Raw genomic sequence first — 25,655 nt, 5'->3', positions numbered from 1 at the left:
GGGAGCGCCGCCGTCTCCCTCCCATTTTTCCCACCCTCCCTCCATCCTCTGTGCCCGCAGCCGCCGCTGTCCCTGCCCGCGGGCGCTGCCGGGGCAAGGTGAGCGCGCTGGGCGGGGCGGGCGCCGGCGGGAGCCGCTGAGGGAGCGGGGCCGCCCGGGCGCAAACCGTGAGTTCGGAGGGGAGGGGAGGGGAGGGGACGGGACGAGACAGGACCGGACCGGAGCGGAGCGGGTTCGGAGCCTGTCCGGCCGCTGCCTGTCCGGGGCCCGCTGTGCGCACTGTGGAGCAGAGCCGAGCTTGCCGCGGCACTGGGGACCTGGGAGGGCTCCGGGCGCTCGTTCTGGGTCGGAACTGTCTTGGGACAGGTCGCTGTCATCTGAAATGTATCGCGGTGGTTCGGGAAGTGTTTGCTGAAAAGTCAAGCCTGGTCACAACTTCCCGTAAATGTTTCCGAAGCACGGACGCTTATTTTTGGTGCTGCACGCCGTGTCCCGCAGGAAACGGGGGAACGAATGAAACTGAGCAGGAAACGCAAGCACAGCATGGAAGCTCGTCCTTCAGCAATAAAGGAAGGAAGGGAGCTGTGTCATTTCCATCTCCTAAGAAAGTTTTCCTTATTACTAAAACCCATTATGATCACTTCGCGTGCACTTTTAAAAGGGCTCTTAAAAACACATTTTGTGAAGTGGTTTTGCTTTCCTTGGGCCCAGTCTCCTCTCCTGGTCATAATTGCTTCGCTATTTGTGACTGTTTGTTTTTCAGTAGTGTTCTTCAGCTGCTCTCCAGATCATCACACTTCCCTTGCCTGCTCACACAGGTCACTTCTCAAACTCAGTGTACATGCTGAAAATTAATTCTGTGCATTTGTTTCATTTTATAAAGCTGTGGATAATTTAGATTTCATAATTTGAAAGATTGGAGAGTGTGCTTAAATATCCACAAATTAAACTACTAAAAACATGAATATAAACCACTCTGGATGTGTGTGGGTTTGTTTTTACAGGTTATTAATGGCGCAGCTGGTTTCTTCATCAGGATTTCTGCTTGCAGTAACCTAGAGTAAGGATCAGAATCAGAATTTCTGCTGCTCTGTCACATCCAGCTCCACAATGGTGGATTTTCTGGCTGAAAACAATCTCTGTGGTCAGGCAATTCTTCGGATTGTTTCCTGTGGAAATGCCATCATTGCAGAACTTCTGAGACTTTCCGAATTTATTCCTGGTGTTTTCAGGCTAAAGGACAAAGCTGATCAGCAGAAGTATGGAGACATCATATTTGATTTCAGTTATTTCAAGGTAAATCCTTTTATTGTTCAACTACTTAAAGCATTGCTGTCCCACATGAGGATGTTTTGGGTTGTGAAACAGCCATTCCTGACTATTGTGTTTATTACTACTACATTTTCCAAAATGTTTGATGAGTCATCTGGCCTGTGAATTTTGATAGATACCAGTTATATAAAATGTGAGTATTGGATTCTGGGGAGGTAGTAGTAGTAGTAATTCCTGCAGGAGCACTAAATTAACCTTCCTCCAGCAGGTTCTGAGCCTGCATGGTTGGTTGTTTTCCTTCAGAGCAGTGCCGTGGGCAGTATGCCCATCTTTCTTCTTTTAATCTGTAGCTTATTCTTTGCAGCCATGAAAACTGCTTTCTGCTTTCCTGGCTGACAGTGCTGTGATTGTTCTTCCTCTGGACTTGTCACATGGGCTGAATAAATAAATAAATAAGTCAAGGAGAAGTGTCCATGAAAGCCCTTATTTCCCTTTCAGAATTAGGCTTGCAGTACTAAGTTCCCTCTGTCATTTTCCAGCATGATTAAGAAGGAACAACAGAGACTGTGTAATCTGACTTTATTTGGACTGTACAATGCAAGAAATTGTAATAATAAAGTAAGGGAGGCACTTCTAAAATTTGATTCAATTTCATTGTAGTAAAAGTTGTAAATTTCAGGCTCGGTGAGGCTTAGATACTGAAAATCCAGAGCACAAATTATTTCACAGTTGCTTTTAGATCTAAGTGCTTGGTAGAAGTCTTTTTTTTTGTACACAAATTACTTGAAAATTTAACAGCAGATAGCTGTAATTGGTAAGAAATACAGTAATCCTTAAAGCCTCAGTATTTGAATGAATGTTAAGAAAGCATAAGTGTGCTGTTAAAACCAAATAAATCCACAGAAGTCATACTGATAAAGCAGAGATTAGAGAATTTATAGATATTTTTACTGCAAATGCACCCCTTCTGTATATCCCATATACCCCTTCTATGTCTTGGTTTGAAAAGACAGGTGTATGCTAAGGAAGGCAGGAGCCTCCCCTAAAATGGAAAATGTAAACCCCCTCCCTCCAAATTGTTATAAATTTGAAATTAAGGGGGGCTCCCAGGTAAAGATATAGAACCAGGAATAACAGTTCTTTATTAGGGAAGAAAATAAAAATAAAACAAAACAACAGTGAAACAAAACAACACTGACAGAGTCAGAATACAGCCTGACACCCTGTGGGTGAGGGTGTTGGTAGCAGTCCAATTGGAATGGTGGCTGCAGTTCTCCTGGAGTGGCAGGTGTGGTTCTGCTGGAGCAGTGATCCTGTAGAAGGATCAGTCTTCCTCTGAAGATCCAGTGGAAGAGACAGCTGCACCTCTGGGAATCCAATGGAATGGCTGCCCTGGTGTCCCAAAATCTGAGATTATATCCAGGTAGCAATGCTTGGCTCCTCCCCCTGGGTGGAGCATCTCACCATGGGATGCTGTAGTTTTTACCAGCCATACAGGGACACTCACTGGCACATTAACTGCAGATGTCCCCCCCAAGGGAGGATTGGTTTGTGGAAGAGATGAAGAAAACTGCCCAATTAACAGAAGATAACTGCCCCACCTCTAACAGATGGCAAATAGAATACACATTGCCTTGCAATCTAGGACAATACACAATTCTTAAAATTACTTTATGAGGAGAGATTTGAGATTTGAAAAGTTGAAACTATTTACTTTGTCCATTTGAACTTCAATGGCAGTTTGGCATCTGCTTTTATTCTTTGTTTTATGTAGATATTTTGCACATAAAGAGAAGCAGAAGAATACTTTTTAAAACTCAAATTGTCAGTTGGATATTTTCAATTAAATTCTAATAATACTTCCAATTAAACTTTAGCATTATTTTCATTTAGTTGGTGATGGTAAGATTGCATGGTGCTTATGAGAAATATAACAGTGGTAAAGGGTAAGGAAAGTTGTACTATTGCTTTAAAGAAGTCAGGTTCTTCATCCCAAATCCTTTTCCCCCATGATTGTTAATGAGAAAGTTTCTGCATTAATTCAGGAGACGAGTGCTGAGCTAGATGTAGAGTTTGTGGAAAAAAACATGTCTAATATTTTCAAGCAGTTTGAATGTATGAGAAGGTACTAAGCTTTGTGACCCCTCAGCGTTACAGTTTCTATCTGAGAAATCAACTAGAAGAAATGTGTAAAGGAAAAAATCCCATTGGGGAGATAGCACTACAGAAAGCACCCAGTGCTTTCAGGTGTATTGGGGCTTTACTGAAAGCATTGGCTATTCTTTTCCATTGGTTATATTGGATAAATCATATTTAAAGTCATTGCAGATTGTAACAATGTGTAAAACTCATCTTTATGGAATCAATATTTTACCATAAATTAGGTTAGAAAACTACAGATCCTTGTTTTGGTAAGGAATGGTAAGTCTGGTTTGCACACAGGGGTGGTTGTACATGGTCTGTGTCCTACTGTAGAGAAGTCAAGTAGAGAAAAAAGTATTAAGTATTGTCTCTAAAGGTGAGTTTTTGTTTTTCAGGGGCCTGAGACATGTGAAGGCAAGCTGGAAGCCAAGCCTGAGTTACTGGATTTAGATGAAGAATTTCGTGAAAACAACATTGAAATTTTGACAAGATTTTATTTAGCTTTTCAGAGTGTACATAAATACATTGTAGATTTAAACAGGTAAGGTGTCTTAAATACATATGGATTTTCAAAGACCAGATTATTGTTTTGTCTTATTAATGAGAAACTTTTTGCTTAGAGACCCAATATGATCGTGTTGAAGCATATTCCAGCAAACTTAGGTTGCTGGAGTAAACACTAATGTTTACTCCAACAGTTCCCTACCAGGTTAATATATGACTTGAAAAGATTTAACCTCTCTACCTTAATTCCTCAATTGTAAATTTGAGTTAGTTTTTTTTATCTTAGAGATTGTGCTGAAGTTGGTGGGTTTTTTTATAAAAGAAGAATCCATATTATTAAGCCATTTTATTTTTGGTCTTGCACGACAGAGTATCAGATAGTTTGGGGTTTTTTTTTAACTTTCATTGGAATTATGTTCTTGATCTAAATTTTTCAGTGAAGTTGCCATATTCTCAAGTTTGCTGATCTGACATGTAAAAAGCAAAATTAAAACTTCATTAAATGCTCTAAGAAAAAGTTACTGAGAATCTTAAATATGAGAGTTGGTTTTATTATTGACTTTATATGAAAAGATCAAATGTTTGATATTACTTATTAAGTAGTGTTACTGGAAAATCCTTTAATAGCAGTAAATCTTCTGTTAATTCAGGTGAACATAGTTTATTTCTAGCTTTACCTTCCAAATTGCAATTGAGATCAATTTATGGTATTTCCAGGAGGTATACTTAGGTAGCTTGAAAATATGACAGTTTTACTACATTATTGCATGGCAGCCTTCCAGGCTGTATTCACCCATGACAAAATTAGGAGGATGAGCTGTAAGCTGCCAGGTATCCTCCAGTGTCTTTCACATACACCATCAGGATATGGAAGGAAACTTTTGCCAACTGGTTGGCACTAGCTAGGGGTTCCAGTCTCTCATTTTTTAGTAAAAATCCTATGAAAAATACCATGCTGCTTGTACTAGGGAAATGTTCTGATGCATCTGTTGGCTTTCAGAGAAGATGTCACTGATTGAGTTTAGTTTGAGAGGAAAATAGTTAATGACCAAAGTTTTTGTTGTGATTCCTAGATACTTAGATGACCTCAATGAAGGAATTTACATTCAGCAAACATTAGAAACCGTCCTCCTTAATGAAGATGGAAAACAGCTTCTAGTGAGTATTGACTAGTTTTGTACTAGCAGAAAATTAACCCACTCAGTAAGTGCCAAGCTAGACAAAAATGTAGGTTTACCAAATGTATGGAAGTGCTGTGACTCACTTCAAGGAGGACAAAGAGCCAAAATCTTCAGGCTGCCTCTTTTCATATTGTGTTGACTACATAGTTGACGTTGGGTTAGTTTGCCAATACATGTTTTTCTTTAAATGTTGCTGCAAAACCATTTATGTGATTTTCTTTCTTCATTCTTTCCCTTCCCAAACAGTGTGAAGCCCTGTATTTATATGGAGTCATGCTACTAGTCATTGACCAGAAGATTGAAGGAGAAGTCAGAGAAAGAATGTTGGTTTCCTACTACCGATACAGGTGGTGTATATTGGTGTACAGGAGCACTCAAGGCTGAGATGTGTAACCTGCAGTATGTTCAGTGACCTAGGTCACTGAATTAAGATAAATGGAAATACTGACACATTTTTCATCAACTGACTTTATACAGATAATTCAGCAGAGCTCTCTGAATATCAGCAGAACTTGCATTAGCTTTTAGCTGTGTTTGCAAGTTCAGCTGCAAAACGAGCAACAGATTTTTCATTCTGTTACAACAGACATTTGAAGTCCACAAATAAACTTTCAGCTAAAGCTTTTAGGCTGCAAATGCCAGCTGTGAAAGTGTCACAGGTTCCCAAACATGCAAGGAAACTTTCTGAGAAGTCCTGACTACCTAGGTGACAAATGTACTGCAAGTCAGACTTCTTGTAGCGCTTTATTCAGTAAATCAGGAACAAGTTTTACAGGGTAGGTTCTCAGCATCAGGGTATAACAGCTGGGGGCTTAAAGAGTATCAGTGCAAATTCTTCCACACGTGTAAAGTGCTGCTTTGGCTATGTTTATGCCTCCCAATACATAATGAGAGATTCTTTAACTCTGCAATGCAGAAGTGAATTGACAAGGGGAATTCAGAGATGGAGAGAAAGAAAATGAAAATTTTAAAAAGAAGGGGGGAAAAAAAGGAAACAAATTCTTCCCTGAATATAAAGCTCATTCTTTCTGTTCCTAAGTTTAATTTTCTCTTTGTGCTTTTCCACTTATCTGGAATTTCAGTATGGACATTCATCAGTGTCCTATAACATGATATTAATGGAATAAAAATCAAAAACCTCCTTTAGTATTTGTTAATTTTCTTGTGAGAAGGGCGTGGTTACAAGGGGTGGGAGAAAAGGAGATTACTAAGTCATATAGCTCATTTTTTGTTCCTCTTTTTTTGTAAAACAGTGCAGCCCGATCCTCTGCTGACTCCAATTTAGATGATGTTTGTAAATTGCTTCGAAGCACTGGATACTCGAGCCAGCCTGGAGCTAAAAGACCTCCAAACTACCCTGAGAGCTACTTCAGCAGGGTTCCTATAAGTGAAACGTTCATTAGCATGGTTATCGGCCGCCTGCGGTCAGATGACATTTACAACCAGGTAAGCTGCCGTGAGATAAAAGAGGGCTTTGAAAGGGGAGCATCAAATTGATTCTCAGGTCAATTACTCAGCCATGAAGTACAGAAAAAAATAAGTGACAGAGGTTGTAGGGACTCTTGAGGTCAGCTAGTCTGACTTGGTTCAAGCACAGTCAGTTGGAGCAGGTTGCACTGGGCTGCACCCAGTTGGATTTGAGCATCTCCAGAGGTACAAACCACAGAACCTCTCTGGGCAATCTGCTGCAGTACTTGGCCAGCCTTGCAGTAAAAAGCACCATTTTTGTTTAATGTCTTATGATTGGACATGTCTTGCTTGACTCATTTACAGCATAGTAAAATCTTACTGTAGCCTGTTAAAAGTAGCACACATCTATGCAGTCAACATTTACACTCTGGAAATGCATCTGGTAAATATGCTGCACGAGTAAGCATGTCCAGCTTACCTAAATAAACTTCTTGCCCCATAGTATCTCTGCACTGCACTCTTTAATGTGTCCCATAATATTTTCAGGCGGTTTATGATGCACAGTATTATGTCCAGCTTTGTTTTGTTACTTTTTCCAGGTTTCAGCATATCCATTACCAGAACACCGTAGCACTGCCCTGGCTACTCAGGCTGCCATGCTCTATGTCATACTGTATTTTGACCCTTCTATTCTTCACACTCAACAAGCAAAAATGAGAGAGATCGTGGACAAATACTTCCCAGATAATTGGGTAAAGATAAATTCTGTTTTAAAACTGTTCCCTGGATTTCATGTTGTAAGAAAAATTGTAATTATTGTTAGAGTATGTGTTATAGAAATGTCATAATAACCTAAAGCTAGAACAGATTCTTCTCTGTGGAAATTTTACATTGTTCAGAGTGTAACACTCCAAGTCAAACACTCTGGATAATTTATTGTCTTAAATGCTTCAGTCAACTATACTCTAAATACCATCAAGATAAAGTAAATCCCAGGAAAATGTGTGATGGAAGGAATTATAGGCATTTTCTAATCCAGCCTTCTCCTCAAAGCAGGATTGACCTCAAAGCTAAATCAAGCTGCTCAGGCTTTGCCCAGTTAGCTTTGGAAATGTCTAAGGTGAAGACTCTGCAGCCTCTATCAACACCTGTGGCTATGCTTCATCACTCTCTTGGCAAAGAATTTCTTCTTTCTGTAGCACTGGAATTTGCTCTTCTTTGGAGCATCATGGAAATCATGGAGAAAAAAAATAAGTTTCATATATAGTTACTGAAAGAACTGTCATCTTGTGTTCAGAACAAAGCTTCTAATTAATTGTGTGCCTTTTCTTTCAAAGTCTTGATTTCCAAAGGTGGTACACCAAGAAGTACTGCTACCAAAAAAGTTCAGTTATCCCTGATTTATAGCCACAGCATATCCCTTTCTGTCATATTGCTAAATGCAAACCTTGTCTTTTTCTTAATAGTAACATAAATACAACTTCTTGTTTTCTGCTTCCAATTTTAGGTTATTAGCATTTACATGGGAATCACTGTCAACCTGGCAGAAGCATGGGAACCCTACAAAGCTGCTAAAACTGCCCTCAACTACACACTGGATCTCTCAAATGTCAAAGAGCAGGTACATAAGCCAGCATTAAGTATTTTTAGTAAGATGTGTGGGCATCTGAAGTATGTGACATCAATAATGCATGGGTCTTTTCTTCCTGCCTACAGTGTATGTACCATATTGTCTGGCAATCTTAGGGAATACGAGTAGAAATTTTTCCTTCATCTTTAGGGAAGAAGTTAACCAAGTAGAACTCAATTGATAATAAGTGTGGAATGGGCTCACAGCTGGTCTGTGAGTCAGAAGGGGTTAGTGAAAGAGAGGAGCTGATAAGAGTTGCCTTTGCTCCTGAAAGGAACTTTACCAAGGCTGTCAGCCTGGAAACAAAGGAAAGAGGGAGATAAACATGGGGCAGGCCACCTTGTTCCAGTAAAGATTATGTTGCTGTATTCTGACCAATGAATAGGTATAAACTTTGTGAAAGTGTATAAAAAGACAGCATGCTGTAAAATAAATATAGAGAAGCCTTCTTAAATACAGTGTGTTCTTCAGTTTGTTATGACCAACAGTGACAAATAAGTATCTCCGTTCTGTGGTAGATTTTTGTTTTCTTTCCCATTAGGCAATAAAATGTTAGTACCATTTATTAGGAATAATTCCTAGAGAATATTTAAGTGAATATATAAAAAGTCTGCATTTTTGAAACATTATGCTTCCTGTGTAGCCTGGACTCTAGAACATCACACACGTGGCCATATGTTCCTACTTTTTCTGGGAACATATGTGCTGTGTGTTTTCTGACATAGGAAAACTGCTTATCAAAGTCTTCTCCCAGCTCTATGTGTCTGTTTTTAGCTTCTGGGTCGCTTTGGGTCATTCCAGAGGTTTATTCCTAAGGGTTTTCCCCCTGACCACCTGTGAGAAATACTTGTGCCACATCTACTTCTTGTCTTTCTCACTTTACTTTGAGAGCTATATAAATCCTATACAAGTATTACCTTGCTTTTATCTTGCATCTTTTGTCATGCACTTGCAGTGTACAATATTGCCTACTAGTAATGATAATCATTTTATAGCACTTTTTTTTAACTGTGTGCCTGCTAAGCTCTCAGGAGTATGGTGTAGTCCATTTGAGGCAAGGACTTTACTGATGCAGGCTTTGTGTGTTTCAAGGCCAGCAGGTACGCTGCAGTGACGGAGCGAGTGCACACGCAGGTGCAGCAGTTCCTCAAGGAGGGCTGTCTGAGGGAGGAGCTGGTGCTGGACAACATTCCCAAGCTGCTGAATTGCCTGCGAGACTGCAACGTGGCCATCCGCTGGCTGATGCTGCACACTGCAGACACCAGTAAGGCGCTGCTGGGCTCTCAGTCCTGCTCCACTGGGGGGGGAAGTTCAGTTCTGCTGCTGTTCAAGTCAGCAGTTTGCTCTGCTGTTTGCAGGAGATTGTTGAGCTGTTGTTTTGCAAATAGTTTCCTAAAGCCTTGTCTGAAACAGCACGTGCGTTTCCTCAGTTCTTGTGAGCTGAACACGGATACAAAAATTAGTAGAAGTCACGATGTTGTTGAATAATACTCTGCAGAAAAACATAATTCTGAAAGTTTTACCTAGCTCCAAAAAGAAAGCAGTGGCCAGTTTCTTACAATGTTAGTAATTAACAGGTTGAAACTGAGGTTTTTGTTCTATTGAACTGAAATTCAGCTGAAACTGTTGAGTAATGTCTCTCATGTGAGTTTGGGTGTGTAAACTGACCTATTTAGACATTTCCTTATTTGAATGCTTGTGCTGTCTTTAAGGGTTCTTGATATGCAAGAGGGTTTCTGTTCTGTCTCCATACAATTTTTGTAATGGTTTTAGAAATACTGATCTTGGGTCTTCTTGATCAGAGGAACTAAATTCACATTTAGTTTCAGAAGCCTGCAGAAGTCTTAAGAAGGCTGAAGCACCACGGAAACTTTAATTATATTCTATTCAAAGGAAAAGTTAGTCAATGTAAATGGAAAACAAGTGGGGATTTACATACCAGAGCAAAATTTTTTTGCCTTCAAACTGTTAAAAAAGAATGTATTTACAAAGATTGAAAAATTTGGCCAAATTCCGTGTAACAGTGGAGAAATGTTGTCTTTCCATTTTCAGCTTGTGATCCAAATAACAAACGTCTCCGCCAGATAAAGGATCAAATTTTAACAGACTCAAGGTACAATTCCAGGATCCTTTTCCAGCTTCTTCTGGATACAGCTCAATTTGAATTCATTTTAAAAGAGGTAATGTGCTGCTAACCAGAGTCTTCTAAGATCTCTAACCTGAAAAATCACTAGGTATTTTTAAAAGTGACTAAAAATCAAAAAATCTGCATTGTACTGTTCTATAAAATTCAGTATGCTTCTGTCACTGTATGTACATCCCACTGTCTCTATTGCTTAATATTTTTAATTTTATTTTTAATATTCTGTCAGGATCTTGAAGTTCTGTAGTAATCACTTAGTCGGTTCCATCTGTTTTAAGTATTTTATTTCATCTATTGTGATATGCCTCCTTGCCAGTTTTGTAAACCAAATGCTTTGGGTTTCAGTAGATGTTCAAGCAGATGCTGTCAGAAAAACAAGCAAAATGGGAGAACTATAAAAAAGAGGGATCTGAAAGGATGACTGAGCTTGCTGATGTCTTCTCAGGAGTTAAACCTCTTACTAGAGTGGAGAAAAATGGTAAATATTAAAAATTGTACTATGAGGGAAAAAAGTTATTTCAATTTATATTTCTAAAGTGATACCAAAATAAAATACATGAGTCTAATAGTGATAATATAGGAACAATTTTCATGTCCCTCAACTGCCAAAGAGGTTTCTGTAGCTCTTGCCTTGTTTAGGTTTTCTGCACATATTCCATATGTAAGCAATATTTAGGTATCTAATATTTAGGTGGCCCTATTTTTAGAACTATTTTTCATTCATTTATTTATATATACCAGTTAAAACTATAAAATATCAGTTCACTTCTGTATGTATAATGGAGGTCACATTACCACGTTCTATGTACAAAGGAGTGAGAAGACCATGCCCATTAAATTTAGGGATGGTTTAACCTCTTCCCTAATTCTTTCCCTGGCTGTAACCTGGATTTCAATTGTATCACCATTTTTTAAAAGAAGAAAACCGTCTTTTATTTGTCCTCTACACTGAGTGGTATTCTTCTAGTTCTCTAAGGACTTAAAAGTGGAATCTGTGCTTCTTTCCAAATTCCTTGCACTGTTTTTTGAAACACCTATTTTTTTTCTCTTGAACTTATGAAAATAAGATTTTTTAATGCCCATTTATGTTGGTAGGTGTTTTTAATGTTGCATGTGAAATTTACCTGAGCATTTGCCGCTTTACAAGTGTACATGTTGAAAGACTATAAATGTACCAGTGAAATAAGAACTTGTAAAAATAATCTCCTGTGTGTATAGCTTTTTTTCTTTTGACTAGCAAGTTCCCTGCATTTTTGATGCCTATCATATATGCAGAGGTCTTATTTTTATTTTTTTTTCTTAATTTTTCATAGAAAATCTCCAGGCTTGGTTCAGAGAAATCTCCAAGCAAATAATGTCTCTGAACTATGATGATTCCACTGCAGCAGGCAGAAAAACTGTGCAGCTAATACAGGCTTTGGAAGAGGTATGGCAAAGACATTTTGAGATAAATGACCTTGTTCTTCTGGAACAGCAGCAGTTTTTACACATGTACTGACTTCTGATAGCAGAGATGCAGAACAGATTTGAATTTTAACAACTGTTGAAATCTATTTGATGTTTGCTGTTACATATCTACAGTGAGCAGGAGTTTTGTATAAACCTTGGTATTGTAAAATAAGGATATAGTATGCAAGGTCATGCTACCTGTAGCTGAGGGCTTGTCGGTTTCTTCAAAGACATTAATTCAGTGTTTAAAATTATTTGGCAATACTACTCCCTTTTTAGAAATTCTGAAAATAAATTCATTTGAAATTAGAAAGATTGATTTAAAAGGCAAAATTTTAAAAAAAATCTGTATTTTTTTTGTGTGTGCTTCTTCTATTTCCAGGATATGAAAGAGTACTCAGAGTGATGTTTCACAGTACACTTCCTTTAATAACGTTGTGAAATTTATTGTTAATACACTCTATTACAGGCCAGGATTTAAGTGTTTTACTGCTACTAGCATCCAGAAGTAATATGTCAGTTTACTGATTCTGTTTGTATTGCTGTCCTTAAAGATGAATCGAAAACAACAAATAAGAGTCCTTTTATGAGTTTTATTTGTTTGTGTTTTAAATATAGGTCCAAGAATTTCACCAGCTGGAAAGTAACCTGCAAGTTTGCCAGTTTCTGGCTGACACCCGCAAATTTCTCCATCAGATGATCCGAACTATCAACATTAAAGAAGAGGTCTTGATCACCATGCAGATAGTTGGTGATCTTTCCTATGCTTGGCAATTAATTGACAGGTATGTTAGCATGAGCTTTTTCTTCCAGTCAGTGACCATTTGTAAAACTTGTGGGAAATCACGTGCATAAATGTTATTAAGACTATCAACATGCCAATTTTCAAACAGTCTTGAAGCATTGTTCTGTGAGTTGTTGAGTATACTGAATTATAAGCAGCTTGAATGCATTAACATACATCCTTCTCAGGTTGTTAACTGCAGGTTAAGTGATAGTGTAACTTTTTACTGTCTGTCCTGTCTAACTATAACAGCTTTGTTAATCTCCTGTCTCCATCTTTTAGTCTTATTAAGTGTTCTCTAAAATACTGGAGTTAATTTTTCAGCCAAATACAAATGAGGAAATACTAATGCTCAAGAACTCTGTTTCTATGGTGGGATTTTGCTGAGCTGCTGCTTCATTGCCATGGCTGTTCACACTCCCTGTTGTTTCATCTTTTGTCCCATCTCCCCTTTTTCATACAGGGATTTTCTAACCAGTATCTCTTCAGACCTAAATCCTCCTTTATTGAATTTTGTTAGTGATCTCCTGTGCCATTTACACATTACACTGGTGCTGTTGACATAGAATTAAACAGTTGAAAATAACAGTTCCAGGGGAAGAAGCTGATTTGTTTTGTTTGTTTCCTGCCCCAGCTTTACATCTATTATGCAAGACAGCATAAGAGTCAGTCCATCAATGGTAACTAAACTCAGAGCCACTTTTCTAAAGGTAAGTATGAACAACACTGAATGTACTTGAACACTGCAGCTCAATTCAAGCAGTTTGTTTAAAAGGCCTTAAGCTCTGAAGTCAGTTAAGACTTCCTTTTACCAGCATCTCCTATGTCTAGTTTTTTTAGACAGTATTAAATTACCTTACTATTAAATTAAATTAAGGTTAGTTTTAATGAAAATAAAACCAGGTTATGCATGTTTTTATAATGCAGCAATTGCATTCCTGCTGTTAAGCAAGTAAGTCTCTTGTCCAGCCTCTACTCATTACAGCTGTTTTCTGGAGGCATTGGTGCACAGATGGGATCTTCTGCATGTGGATCAGAGCAGGCTGAAGGAATTTAAAAACTTATGTTCTCTGTTCCCTTTGTCGGTTGATGAAGCTCTAGTTTCAGATGAAAATGTCATCTGTAGAAATAAGAATAGGGATTAGTGTGAGTGGGAATATAAAATTACAACTGAAATGTCCCATGCAGCTGTTTAGATTTTAACCATCTTAGAGAAGGTAGCCTGACGGACTGTTGGACTTCTTTGACTTTTTTTTCTTGGAAAGCCTGGTATAACACTGCTCCTTAGGAAGAATCTAGTACTTTGAGTTGTAGGATAAGAGCCTGAGCAAGAGAATTTTAGCATATAAGTTTCCTCAGAAAAACAAACGTGAAGTTAAAGTGTTAACTTTATTTCTAGCTTGCTTCTGCTCTTGATTTGCCACTTCTCCGCATCAATCAAGCGAACAGTCCCGACCTCCTCAGTGTGTCCCAGTATTACTCTGGAGAGCTGGTCTCCTATGTGAGAAAGGTTGGTGCTTATAAGGCATCATTGCTTTGTTCTCTAATTATTTTTTTTTGAATTGAGGATTATTTTCTTAATGAGAATTTACTGACTGTGAGTGTTTCTTGTCTCATTTACAAAGGTTCTACAGATAATTCCAGAAAGCATGTTTACATCTCTTCTCAAAATCATAAAGCTCCAGACTCACGATATTATTGAAGTGCCTACTCGCCTTGATAAGGACAAGCTACGAGATTACGCTCAGCTGGGACCACGATATGAGGTGCTGTTAAAACAGGGAATTCTGAAAAGCAGACCTTCTAGGTGGCCAACTTTAACCTAAGTTTAAATCTTAAAGCTCCATAGAGTTACAGTTTAACAATGAAGTTACATTTGTTGACTTAAACTGATGGGTGTTATTGTGAGCATACCTTATGTTTCACAAGAACAGATGAGTAACTTTTGAGCTTCTGTTTGTAGAAGTTTAAATTTTTGATCTTTTAAAAAAGGAGAGGGAAAAAATCTAAGTAAATTTCTAAATGAGCATAAATATGTATTTATTTATTGGAGAGGATGAAAACCTGAGTCTGGAATGAAGCCCTCCACATTTACCATTCTTGTTCCAAGAGGAGAAGGTCAAAGACTGAATAAGCCGGCAAGGTTAAGCTTTTTGCTGCTCTCAAATGACAAGAGGATGGAGGCACGTTGATTTACCCAGATAAAGCTGCTGTTGCTTATTTTGTCTCTGGTGTTTCTTCTGCATTGTAACCAGTCTGGAAGAGTGAGCAAACATTAAAATTATGTGGTTTTATTTTCAGTAGAGGAAGATGTGACACAAAAACCTGAGCAGATCAGTGAGTCTATCCCCCAAAAAATCTAATAATCAGTTAGGATGCCAGGTTTTCCCTGGAAATTTTGCCAAAGTGCTCACTTGTTAGGTGTTTTCTGCAAACAAGCTGTGATCTCTGATTAAGCTGATGTTCAGTCCTGAACATTAGGTTTAAACTCCCCCATGAGACTTTTTCAAGTGAGTCTGGCTTGTGTGTGGGTGGGAGTGAAGGAGAAGGCAGTGTTCAGTAATGTTTTATTTTGAGACAGTAAAAGGAAAACAGATTATACTAAAGCTGTTTACACTTCCAGTTTCTGTTGAACTGTAGATGTGAAGGGTCTTCTCTATTTTGTATTGTAAACACCTGAAAGGCAGAAGACTGGCTTGTCTGAACTCTGAGCATAAGGATAATAATAATTGTAAATAATTGTAAAACTTCAAGTGAATGTGCTGCCATATTAGATCAGTGGAAATACTGAGGTGGACTCATGGTGGCAGCAGGATTTATTGTAGAATAACTACTGTGAGCTGTGTTCCCAGCCTGCTCAAAGGTACCAGCTGAGAGTTTTGTCCATAATATTTGTGCACACAAGATATGGCTGGTCTTCCCTTCTGTAATCCCTCTGAAGCCTCTGAGAAGTACCTGTTCTTTACTACTGCTAAATCACTTCTATTTATCTGACTAAAAGAAATGTAATTTTATAAGTAAGTGTAGAACAAGATGTAAAGTTGAAAGTATATGAGTGCAAATTATTTAAATCTAAAACAGGAAGCTACCCTGGGAAACATGGATTTTTTTTAGAGTAATTATTTCCATCTATTGAATTACTTTAGTGAATTTTTTTCTGTTACAGGTTGCCAAGCTAACCCATGCAATTTCAATCTTCACTGAAGGTATCCTCATGATGAAAACTACTTTAGTTGGTATCATCAAGGTAATGATCCATTATTTCAATAGGAAAAGGTTGTTTGGTGGCAATTAGTACTTTAGCACAAATTTCAGCACAATATATGAGACCTCAAGGAAAAATAAAACAACAAGAAAATATAAAATTGCATACAAATTTCCAAACAGTGATGCTTAAATTGGCAGCCAGATAAGAACTATATTTTTTTCAGGTTCCTAGGAGCCCACAGTCCCTATTCTTAATAGATTCATCCACTGTACTTGGTGATCATTGGAGGTTTTTCCTGCTGGAAAGCTTTTCTGAAGAGCTGTTTCTTCCATTGGTATAATCTGTCCTGCAGTTTTACATTAAGGCTGCATTGATACATCTTTGAGAACTAGAAGCAAGTATTGTTGAGGAAACATACACTTCTTGATGCATACTGGCTTCTTAGAATTGTATAACATTCTCAGTGGATCATGAACAAAATTTGAATATGGGAACTACAAACCTTTGCCATTCAACTTAAAGAAATCATTTATTCTCTAGTAGAAGTATGTAAATTTTTTATTCCGTGAACAGGCTCTGGTGGTTAAGTGCTGTTAACAGTGCTTTCCTGTTCATCCAAAGTATTTAATATCTTCCTTGGTACAAAATAAATCCTTTATATTTTTTATACCTTTCTGACTTTATAGGAAAAGTGTTTCTTCTTCTTCTTAGGTGGACCCAAAACAGTTACTAGAGGATGGAATAAGGAAGGAGCTGGTAAAACGGGTGGCCCTGGCTCTTCACAGGGGGCTCATCTTTAATCCTAGAGCCAAGGTTGGTTTAATTTTTTTATGTATCTTGGGTGTGCAGGGACCTCTTTTATTATACTGCCTTCTAAAAAGTAATTTGTGCTTTTACGTACAGATTTCCTTTTTGTGAAAATAATTTTGGACTACTGAAGGTTATTTGGAATTCTTTATTTGATGTTCAAATGAGTTTATGAACTGCCAAGTGTACACAGAATTAAAAAACATCTTTTTATTCTATTCCAAAGTGTCCTGTCAATTCTGAATTCACTGTACTGCCTTTGTCTGTGATGATTGACAGGTCACATAAGCCAAGTAAACATTGATAGGCAATGATAAAATAAGGAGTGACTCCTTGTTTTGATCCTGTCCAGATTGTTGAATCTCCTAGATCAATCAATAGTACCACTGAAGGCAAAAATAAATATGAAAAGTGGGAGGAAAAAATATTTAGCAAGAATTAATTCAGATACCACCAAACTGATAAATTTCTCAGTGCTTTTCAGATCTGGTTGGACCACAGTGAAATGATTTAGAGGTTGTTCTCTAAGAGTATTTAGAAGCCTTTTACATTTTCTTTGAATCCTACATGTTCACACTTCTGGTTTTGTCTTTTTGTTGTTTGTCTCCAGCCAAGTGAACTCATGCCCAAACTGAAGGAAATGGCAGCTACAATGGATGGGTTCCATCGATCATTTGAATATATCCAGGATTATGTCAACATATATGGGTTAAAAATTTGGCAGGAGGAAGTGTCTCGTATTATTAACTACAACGTGGAGCAGGAGTGCAATAACTTCTTAAGAACAAAGGTGCTACTCAAACCCAAAAATAACAAAAAAGTTGTAAATGTCTTTAGAGTTGGCTGTTAGAGCCTGTGACTGATGGAGCACGTGTACTCATTGTTCATACCACTGTGACTTTAGCTGAACGTGCTAACTACTGTGTAAAACTGCCTCCAGTTCGTTCTGAAATAAGCATCTCCCCTGCATTATTTGTACATAAAAGTACCCAAAATAGAATACTTTAGTATATTTTTGTAATAAGATTCATTCTTCTCTTTGCTTTATTCTGTTTTTATAGTGTTCTGCTATGTGTAATTTGCAATGCTGTGTTACAGTGTGCTCCTTTTAAATTCAACAAAAGGAAAATTTCTAAATTAAAAAGGTGCAATGGGAACACTACAAATTACTGTAAAACTTATTTTTCAGATTCAAGACTGGCAAAGTATATACCAGTCTACTCACATTCCTATACCAAAATTCACACCTGTGGATGAATCCGTAACATTTATTGGTCGTCTTTGCAGAGAAATCCTGAGGATCACAGACCCAAAGTAAGTACTTTGTGTCACCATGCATTGGATAGCTTCAATTCCACCGTACACAAATCAAAATGCAAAAGATAGGTTTTCCTTAGCTGTTATATCTTTATGTAAAACCAGATTTACCCAGTCCATCCTGTACATTTTAAAGGTTAGTCTAGAAAAGTGGTGATTTTAGTCTAAGAAGGAAAACTGTGAGTTAAATGGAGGAGAGAGAAATCAGGAATGGATGACAGAGCCCTGGTGGAGAGAGGAATAGCTAAACATCACTGGAGAAACTTAGAGAGTCTTTCTCATCTATCTAAGAAGGGTAGCTCATTACTGAGAGTATCACAGGAACTGTCTGCAGCTTTTTCTGAATTTGTTTGCTGATTTTTTTCCCTCAGAATCACATGTTACATTGACCAGATGAATACCTGGTATGACATCAAAACTCATCAGGAAGTAACCAATAGTCGTCTCTTCTCAGAGATCCAAGATACCTTGGGTACCTTTGGTCTCAATGGCTTAGACAGGCTGCTGTGTTTCATGATTGTAAAGGAGCTGCAGGTAATTTTTGAACTTCACTTTCTCAAGGCCACAATGCTTTATTGTTTAATAATGAAATAATTTTTTAAAAAAAGTTAATTACTGAAATGGCAAAATTAAATCAAAATTAAATGAAAAATGGTTGTTCAACTGCAAAAGTGAGAATTTCAGTTACAGAGGAAATTATGGAAGTTGGTGCTCTTAAGTAAATGGTACTGTGTAATTCCAGGTTGTGTGGGCATGCTTTCTGAAGATGTACACTATGTGTGTGCTTAAAAGTTGATTTCAGGTCATCTTCTATTTTTCTGTCTAGAATATCAACAAAGATTGTTTGGGTCTATGATACATAAGGTGTCAGTTCTGTGAAATTACTGTTTCCCTAGTACCTGTTATGTGATTTTTTGTTTCCTGAGAAGAATCTAGTTCTATCCTTGTTAGAGATTTTAGGAGAAATAAGTATCAACACAGTTCTTCCTGAAAAATTGAATTACTCCTTGTCCAGAGTGGATATTAGATACTGACAAGGGGGATCTTCTTGATGTCTTAACATTGATTAACATAACTCCAAAAAGCAAAATTGTAACCACAGAATTCCTCCACTCTTTATCTATGGAAATAGTCTTTATCTATGGAAATAGTCTTCCCCTGCTCTTAAAAAATGTGGCTCCAAGTGCCATCAAGATTAATCATAGATTGCGTGTGTGATAATTTTACTTTACTTCTTTCTTTCTTTTATCTAGAATTTCCTCAGCATGTTTCAGAAAAGTATATTGCGTGACAGGTCAGTACAAGATACCTTAAAGGCACTCATGAGTGCTGTCAGTCCCCTCAAAGGAATCATAGGTAAGTGCTTCCTGGTTAACATGGAAGAAAGCAATTGTCTTTGTACTCTTGCATTTATTTCTTTTCTTACTTGTTTTTTTTTTTTTTAATGCCTCACCCTCCTTCTTTTCTCAGCAAATTCAAACAAGGTTTATTCTGCAGCAATTGCAAAAACACAGAAGATCTGGACAGCTTATTTGGACTCCATAATGAAGGTAGGTTCATGTGACTTATTGTCAGCCAGAATTCTTTTGAGTCTCTGGTTATATTGGCCCCTCCATTCAGGAGGGACATGGGGGTGCTGGAGCGTGTCCAGAAAAGGGCAGCAGAGCTGGTGAAGGCTCTAGAGGGTAAATCCTGTGAGTAGCAGCTAAGGGAGCTGGGGGTGTTTGGCCTGGAGAAGAGGAGGCTCAGGGGGGACCTTACTACTCTCTACAACTCTCTGAAAGGAGGCTGCAGCCAGGTGAGGGTTGGCCTCTTCTCCCAGGTAACAGTGACAGGGCAAGAGGACATTGCCTCAAACTGCACCGGGGAAGGTTGAGGTTGGACATCAGGAGGAATTTCTTCTTAAAAAAGGTTGTTAAACATTGAAACAGGCTGCCCAGGGAAGTGTGGAGTCACTGGCAGGTGTTTGAGGACAGACTGGATGAGGCACTCAGTGCCAGGATTTAGTTCACAAGGTGGCATTTGGTCGTAGGTTGGACTCAATGATTTCAGGGATCTCTTCCAATCATAATGGTGCTGTGATTCTGTGATATTTTAATCTGCCTATTTTGCTATGTTGTATTATATTGACTTGAAATAATGTAGCAACACATGTGAAGCAGGCTTGGGTTTGCAAGAGCTCCTGAGCTTCATTTGTGTGGGCACCTCATACTCCACAAAGTGCTGAGCACTGAGATTCATAAGAAATCATTCACCAAAAGCAGAGCCTGGCACTGGAGATCTGATTTGGGGAGACTAAGTTAGTGTTCAAGTGTCAGGAACTCATGAGCCTCCCCTCAGTGCCTTGTGATCATGGCATGCCCAAGGATAAAGCTGGGACCAGTAGCACTTCCCAGACTTGCCTTGCCACAGAAGGCATTATTGTGTGCTGGAGATTTAAACAAGCTGTCCCACTGTCTTGGCTCTTTATCTTGTCTCTGTAATGATATATGGGGACCAGTGTTTCTCAGAGTGGATGTTTATGTTACTGGAGTGAAGAGAAAAGGCCAGGGAAGGAGAAGGTTGACTGCAATTAGCTTTTCTCATATTTTCTTCTCCTGCTGTGCCGACCCTAAGATGTACAGAGAGGTGGGAAGCAGAGTAGAGGCATTTTCACTGACCACTGAAAAGCAAGTAACTGGGGTTTTATACCTGGTACCTTTTTAGTGCCCTTTTCCCTTGGCCTGTACCTGTGACCAGGAACTGTCACTGTGTAAACTCCAGGCACTGTGACTGCATCTGTGCTCTGAGTGAACTGTGCAGTTGGGGTCAGTCCTTGGCTCCACTCTTCCTTCATTGCATTCAGTATAACACACCACCCTTTTTGTGTTTGTGTCCACAGGTTGGTCAGATGCAGATTTTAAGACGACAGATTACCAATCAATTAAATTATTCCTGCAGGTTTGACTCCAAGCATTTGGCTGCTGCTTTGGAAAATCTCAATAAGTAAGAAGCAAAATGTGCTGAAGAGCTGCTTGTATCATTGTGATATAATTGTTATCAGCTCAGCAATCTGTAAAATTTAAAATTACAAAAATCTATAATTACAAAATCTAAAATCGATAGCAAAATGTGGCATCTGATTTGTGTGCAGGTTTTTGTTGATCAGTATTTGAATTTTAACTCAGCAAAAACATTAAAAATAAATACTTAGCAAGTAACTAGTTTGAACATGCAGTATCTAATAGCATTTGGTTATACCTGGTTCTGAAGTCACATTTAGATGAGAAAAGGAAACAGAATATGCGTGGTGCTGATTTTGAATCAAATATGATGTTTGTAAAAAGACACTCCAGAAAAGGTCTTTTACTCTTGACTGTGGCCATGTAGAGGCTTTTGTATCTTCAAAATTTTTATATTAGTATGATGTATGGCATCATGTAAGGTTTATTCAGGGGTAATTTTTAAAATTATTTAATATAATCTATTTTTCTTTTAGAGCAATACTGGCTGACATTGAAGCACATTATCAGAACCCATTACTACCTTATCCTAAAGAAGACAACACTCTTTTATATGAAATCACAGCTTATCTGGAAGCTGCTGGCATTCACAACCCATTAAATAAGGTCAGGCATACATTCTGGTGCTTGGTGCAGTTTGCTTTTTTCTATTTTTTTCTTTCTATTTTTTTAACTGGGAAAAAAAATAATATTTAGAAGGTCTGTACTACTCTTTTTTTTTTCCCTCAGATCTACATAACAACAAAACGTCTGCCATATTTTCCCACCGTCAACTTCCTATTCCTCATTTCTCAGTTTCCCAAACTTCAGTACAACAGAAATTTAGGTAATGTGTAAGTTGCTGTTTGTCTAAATCTAATTAAAACCTATGTGAAATTATCTGTAGAGAAGATAGTAAAACTACCTGCATGGAAAATACACAGTTCCTGACTTTATCAGGTCAGACAGTTTTGTTATACTATTTAAGCCAAATACAATAGAGCAGGAAACAGAATCCAGACTCCTGGGTTTCTCGTTCTATCCTGTGCCTCAGTTAATATCATTAAGCCATTCACCATGGAAGACATGCAGTTGGTACATTAATTTTGGACTTTTTTTTTGTGTGGGCAAGCAGAAGGGGAGACAGCAAAAAAAGCCATGAAGACTACATTACATAAGTTAGCCTGTGCTATAAGAATATATTCTGGTTTCTAAACATGTATTGTTTGGGGCTTTTTCTGTGCAGGAGTGGTGTGCAAGCGGCCAGCTGATCAAATTGACTGGCTGCCTTTGGTTCTGGGGCTCCTTACCCTGTTGAAACAGTTCCACTCAAGATACACAGAACAATTTTTGGCTCTGATTGGTCAGTTTATTCGTTCAACGATGGAGCAGTGCACAAGGTACCCATGTTTTACTTTTTACCCAGGTATCACCTCTGTGAAGAGGACTTCAGCAGTGGAAAAGCACTGCTTTTTCAGTATTTTTGTTCTAGCAGAGTATAGTTGACATTTGCAGTCTTTTGGCACTTGAATGGATCTTATAAAAAAGTTGAGAGGGTCTTTTTACATGGTCAGACAGGGACAGTAAAAGGGAGAATAGTTTAAACTAAAAGAGGGGGGACATTGAGATTAATGTTAGGAGGAAATTCTTTCCCATGAGGGTAGTGAGGCACTGGAACGGGTTTCACAGAGAAATGGTGGATGTTCTATGCCTGGAGGTGTTCAAGGCCAGATTGGATGGGGCCCTGAGAAAACTGGTCCAGTGAAAATTGTCCCTGTCCATGGCAAGGCTGTTGTAACTCCATGATTCTTAAGGTTCCTTCCAGCCCAAACCATTTCATGATTGCATTAGACAATAACAACAATATTTTACTAAATAGAAAATTAAAATACTATTTCTATTTGTAATGGAATCACATGACACCTAGTGGAAATGATGTTATTTGAAGGCTGGCATTTTCAGGTAATTTAATCCAAGTAAGTGGTTGATAAGTAAGAGTGTGATCCCCATGGTGGTTTAATTTTAGCCAGAAGATTCCAGAAATGCCTGCTGATGTAGTGGGTGCCCTCATGTTCCTGGAAGATTACATTCGATACACCAAGTTACCAAGAAAGGTAAGAAAGAATTCCATGTCTCTAAATATGGCCCCAAATATCCCAACCATTTTCCCAGGATAAAGGAGCAGGGAATGTGTGCTCCCACTCCACTTCAGCCAATGAAGGGATCTGGCCAGGGAGACACCACTCACACCTTCCATTTGTGCTACAAATGAGCCAACATGACAAACAACAGCTCAGGGTCCTGCTGATGCAGCAGCCCTGGTTTGTAGAGTTCAGTCCCATTATTACAGGAATAAATAGGTGAATACTGATAAATAAAGGATTTCACCTTTGTGCTAGTTCCAAACCAGTCTGTTAAGTTTAATCTTCAGTGTATAATGCTGTTGGAAAGGAAAGAAATAAAATAGAAGTTCCAAGGTATTTCCAAGTAATACTAAGCTTAGCAGTATTCTAAACACAGGGCAAGAAGCTAATTAGAAAGTCCAAATTTTGGTGAAACACTGTATCCAGTCTTTCCTTCACTTCCTGCCAAAGCCTGATTTCCCAGGCAGCTTCCTTGTCTGACATACAAGGGAAATGTTTACTTGTAGAGAGACTTTGTTTCATGTTTAAATGCAAATTAACTACATTTGAAGATGATATATTATTTATATATAGTATTCAAAATAAGTCATAATCCTGATTGCTATATATAGGCTGTACCTCCGTGGTTCTTGAGTAAACATTCAATAGCCATTTCCCAGCTAATATTCACAATGAGGAGAGTAATTCTTCCAGTCCATTATTCCCAGCCCACAGTTCTGTGTGGTGGAAGGTCCCTGTGTCAGTCCTGCAGGTGCAGGTGATGCTGTGGAGCCCAGCAGAGAGCACAGCAACATTCCTCCAGTCCTGCTCTGTTCCTGGGCTCCTGGCAGCTCCTTCCAGCCCTGCCTGGGCTGTTCCTCCCTTGCTTTGAGCACATCCAGGAGCACATCCTGATGCCAGGGTGGCTCAGGTCAGCAGTGTGTGTGCTCCAGTCATGGATCTGATGTGCTTGTAATGGATGAATGGACAGCAAATGGATAATGCAAGTGCCCCACTGTGCCTTCCTGTGTCCCTCAGGTTGTTGAAGCCCACGTGCCAAGCTTCATTTTTGATGAATTCAGAACTGTTCTATGAATATGGAGAGGGACCAAGGCTTTTCTCCAAACCTGAAATGAGGAGCTGGGGCCTGAGGGTGAGGCAAGTACAGCTGTTCAGGACTGTGTATTTTCTTTGCTTCAAGGCAGTGCCTACAGCTGTCTCTGTGAAATGTAACCATCAGCACTAGCCTATATAACCCTTGTTTAAATCTTGGCATGATACACAGCGTGTATCTCCTCTAAACAGTGTACATTTTGTACTGCACATTATAAATGCTGCATGTAATTGTTTATGTATAAATCATTTAGATTTTTTTGTTCTGAAGAACTATCTGTGGAAGTTTGACTTTTGTATCAGAAATGAACAGTAAAATTGGAAATAAAGGTGTTGGATAGTTTGCCAAGACTGATGATTCCAAATACAATTTTCTTTTAAAAAGAACCAGGAGTGAGAATGCATATACAGTGTAAAGAGGTTTGATGTCTGCCTGTGTGCTACAAACAGTTAGTGTAATTCTATAGGGGACATAAAATAATTAAATATTTGCAGCTGAAAAGTCCTGTTAGGCTAATTAAAGGCACAAATATTAATGTAACTGTAACATTTCTAATGTTGGGAACAAGATGCTTAGTCACATAATTTTAACTCATGGTACATGCAATGTCCCAGCCTTAAGGTGAAGGGAGCACCCAAGATTCACAGATGCTTGTGGTCAAAAGGAAATGACAGAAATAAGAGAGTTCACAAAAACTCTTAAGTTTTATTAGTAAATTACACATTTGAATGGGAATTGATATGTTAGTCCCTGACCTCCTGCCTGAGCACACAGCAGTGGGGCTTGGAAAAGGAGTGGGATGAAAGGTGGGGTGACAAGGGGGATAGAGAAAGAAAGATGGTTTAAAGAGGGAGAGAAAGAGAGAAAGGAAGGAAGAAAGAGAAAAAGAGATCACCAGTCCAGCTGATGGGGTGTCCTGGGGTGCACACCCAGGCTTTGTGGGAGTACTTTTTTAGAGAGAAGTTTTCCCACCCTAGAGATAAGTTTCTTGACTGTCTTGTGCTTATCTCCGTGAGCCAGAACAAGGACATTTGTCTCTCATTTCCCTTCCTCCTATTGCCCCTTTCCAGCCACAACAATCCTTGGCTGTTATTACAATAATCCTTGATTGTCTCAGCTTTCAGAGCTTGCTACATGCACAACAAGCCCTCTTATCTTCCAAGCTTCCACAGCATGGAACATTTTACACCTGGCTTAATTATCTTGCATGGAGCTGCTGTGGAATTGCCAGCAGGGGATGTTAGCCTATCAGAGAAACAGCCTGGTGATTATCAGACTGAAAAAGAGGAGGCAGAGGCCACAGCTCAAGGGAAAGTCCCTTGTTGGGGGCCTGTCCAGCCCACACTCCTGCTTGGAGCAGGGCAGCTGGCACAGGGTGCTCAGGCCCACAGCCAGTTGAGTTTTGAGTATTCCTAGGATGGAGGCTCCACAGTCTCTCTGAGCGATCTGCCCAGGTGTTTGACCACCTAAACACAGAAAGAAGTTTTTTCTTGCGTTCAAATGGAACTTCACATGTCTCAGTTCTTCCCCATTGGCTCCTGTCACTGTGCACCACTGACTCTGACTGTCACTCTTCTTTACTCCCTCCAT

General features: G+C 38.8%; 1 protein-coding gene across 2 annotated transcripts; it reads left to right on the top strand.

The window, feature by feature from the left end:
- Positions 1–8: 8 nt before the first annotated feature.
- WASHC5 (WASH complex subunit 5) lies at positions 9–24,415 on the top strand. 2 transcript variants are annotated; one of them, XM_064706681.1, is made up of 29 exons: positions 9–98; positions 1,005–1,296; positions 3,810–3,955; positions 4,992–5,076; positions 5,346–5,446; positions 6,353–6,545; positions 7,109–7,261; positions 8,017–8,130; positions 9,232–9,403; positions 10,192–10,319; positions 10,631–10,760; positions 11,596–11,708; positions 12,350–12,516; positions 13,150–13,225; positions 13,915–14,025; positions 14,141–14,281; positions 15,682–15,762; positions 16,435–16,536; positions 17,141–17,320; positions 17,720–17,844; positions 18,219–18,381; positions 19,101–19,203; positions 19,318–19,397; positions 20,729–20,832; positions 21,326–21,455; positions 21,579–21,675; positions 22,075–22,228; positions 22,855–22,942; positions 23,990–24,415. In XM_064706681.1, exons 2-29 carry the CDS (start codon positions 1,111–1,113, stop codon positions 24,044–24,046), a joined length of 3,480 nt encoding a protein of 1,159 aa, XP_064562751.1. In that variant the 5' UTR covers positions 9–98; positions 1,005–1,110; the 3' UTR covers positions 24,047–24,415. The 2 variants fall into 2 exon arrangements, with proteins under 2 accessions (XP_064562751.1, XP_064562752.1); XM_064706682.1 differs by having other exon boundaries at positions 46–167.
- Positions 24,416–25,655: the final 1,240 nt, after the last annotated feature.

Source organism: Zonotrichia leucophrys, chromosome 2, assembly GCF_028769735.1.
Source record: "Zonotrichia leucophrys gambelii isolate GWCS_2022_RI chromosome 2, RI_Zleu_2.0, whole genome shotgun sequence".
Taxonomy (NCBI): Eukaryota; Metazoa; Chordata; class Aves; order Passeriformes; family Passerellidae; genus Zonotrichia; species Zonotrichia leucophrys.
Note: the sequence above shows the minus strand (reverse complement) of the source record. Positions and strands in the feature narration are given on the sequence as shown.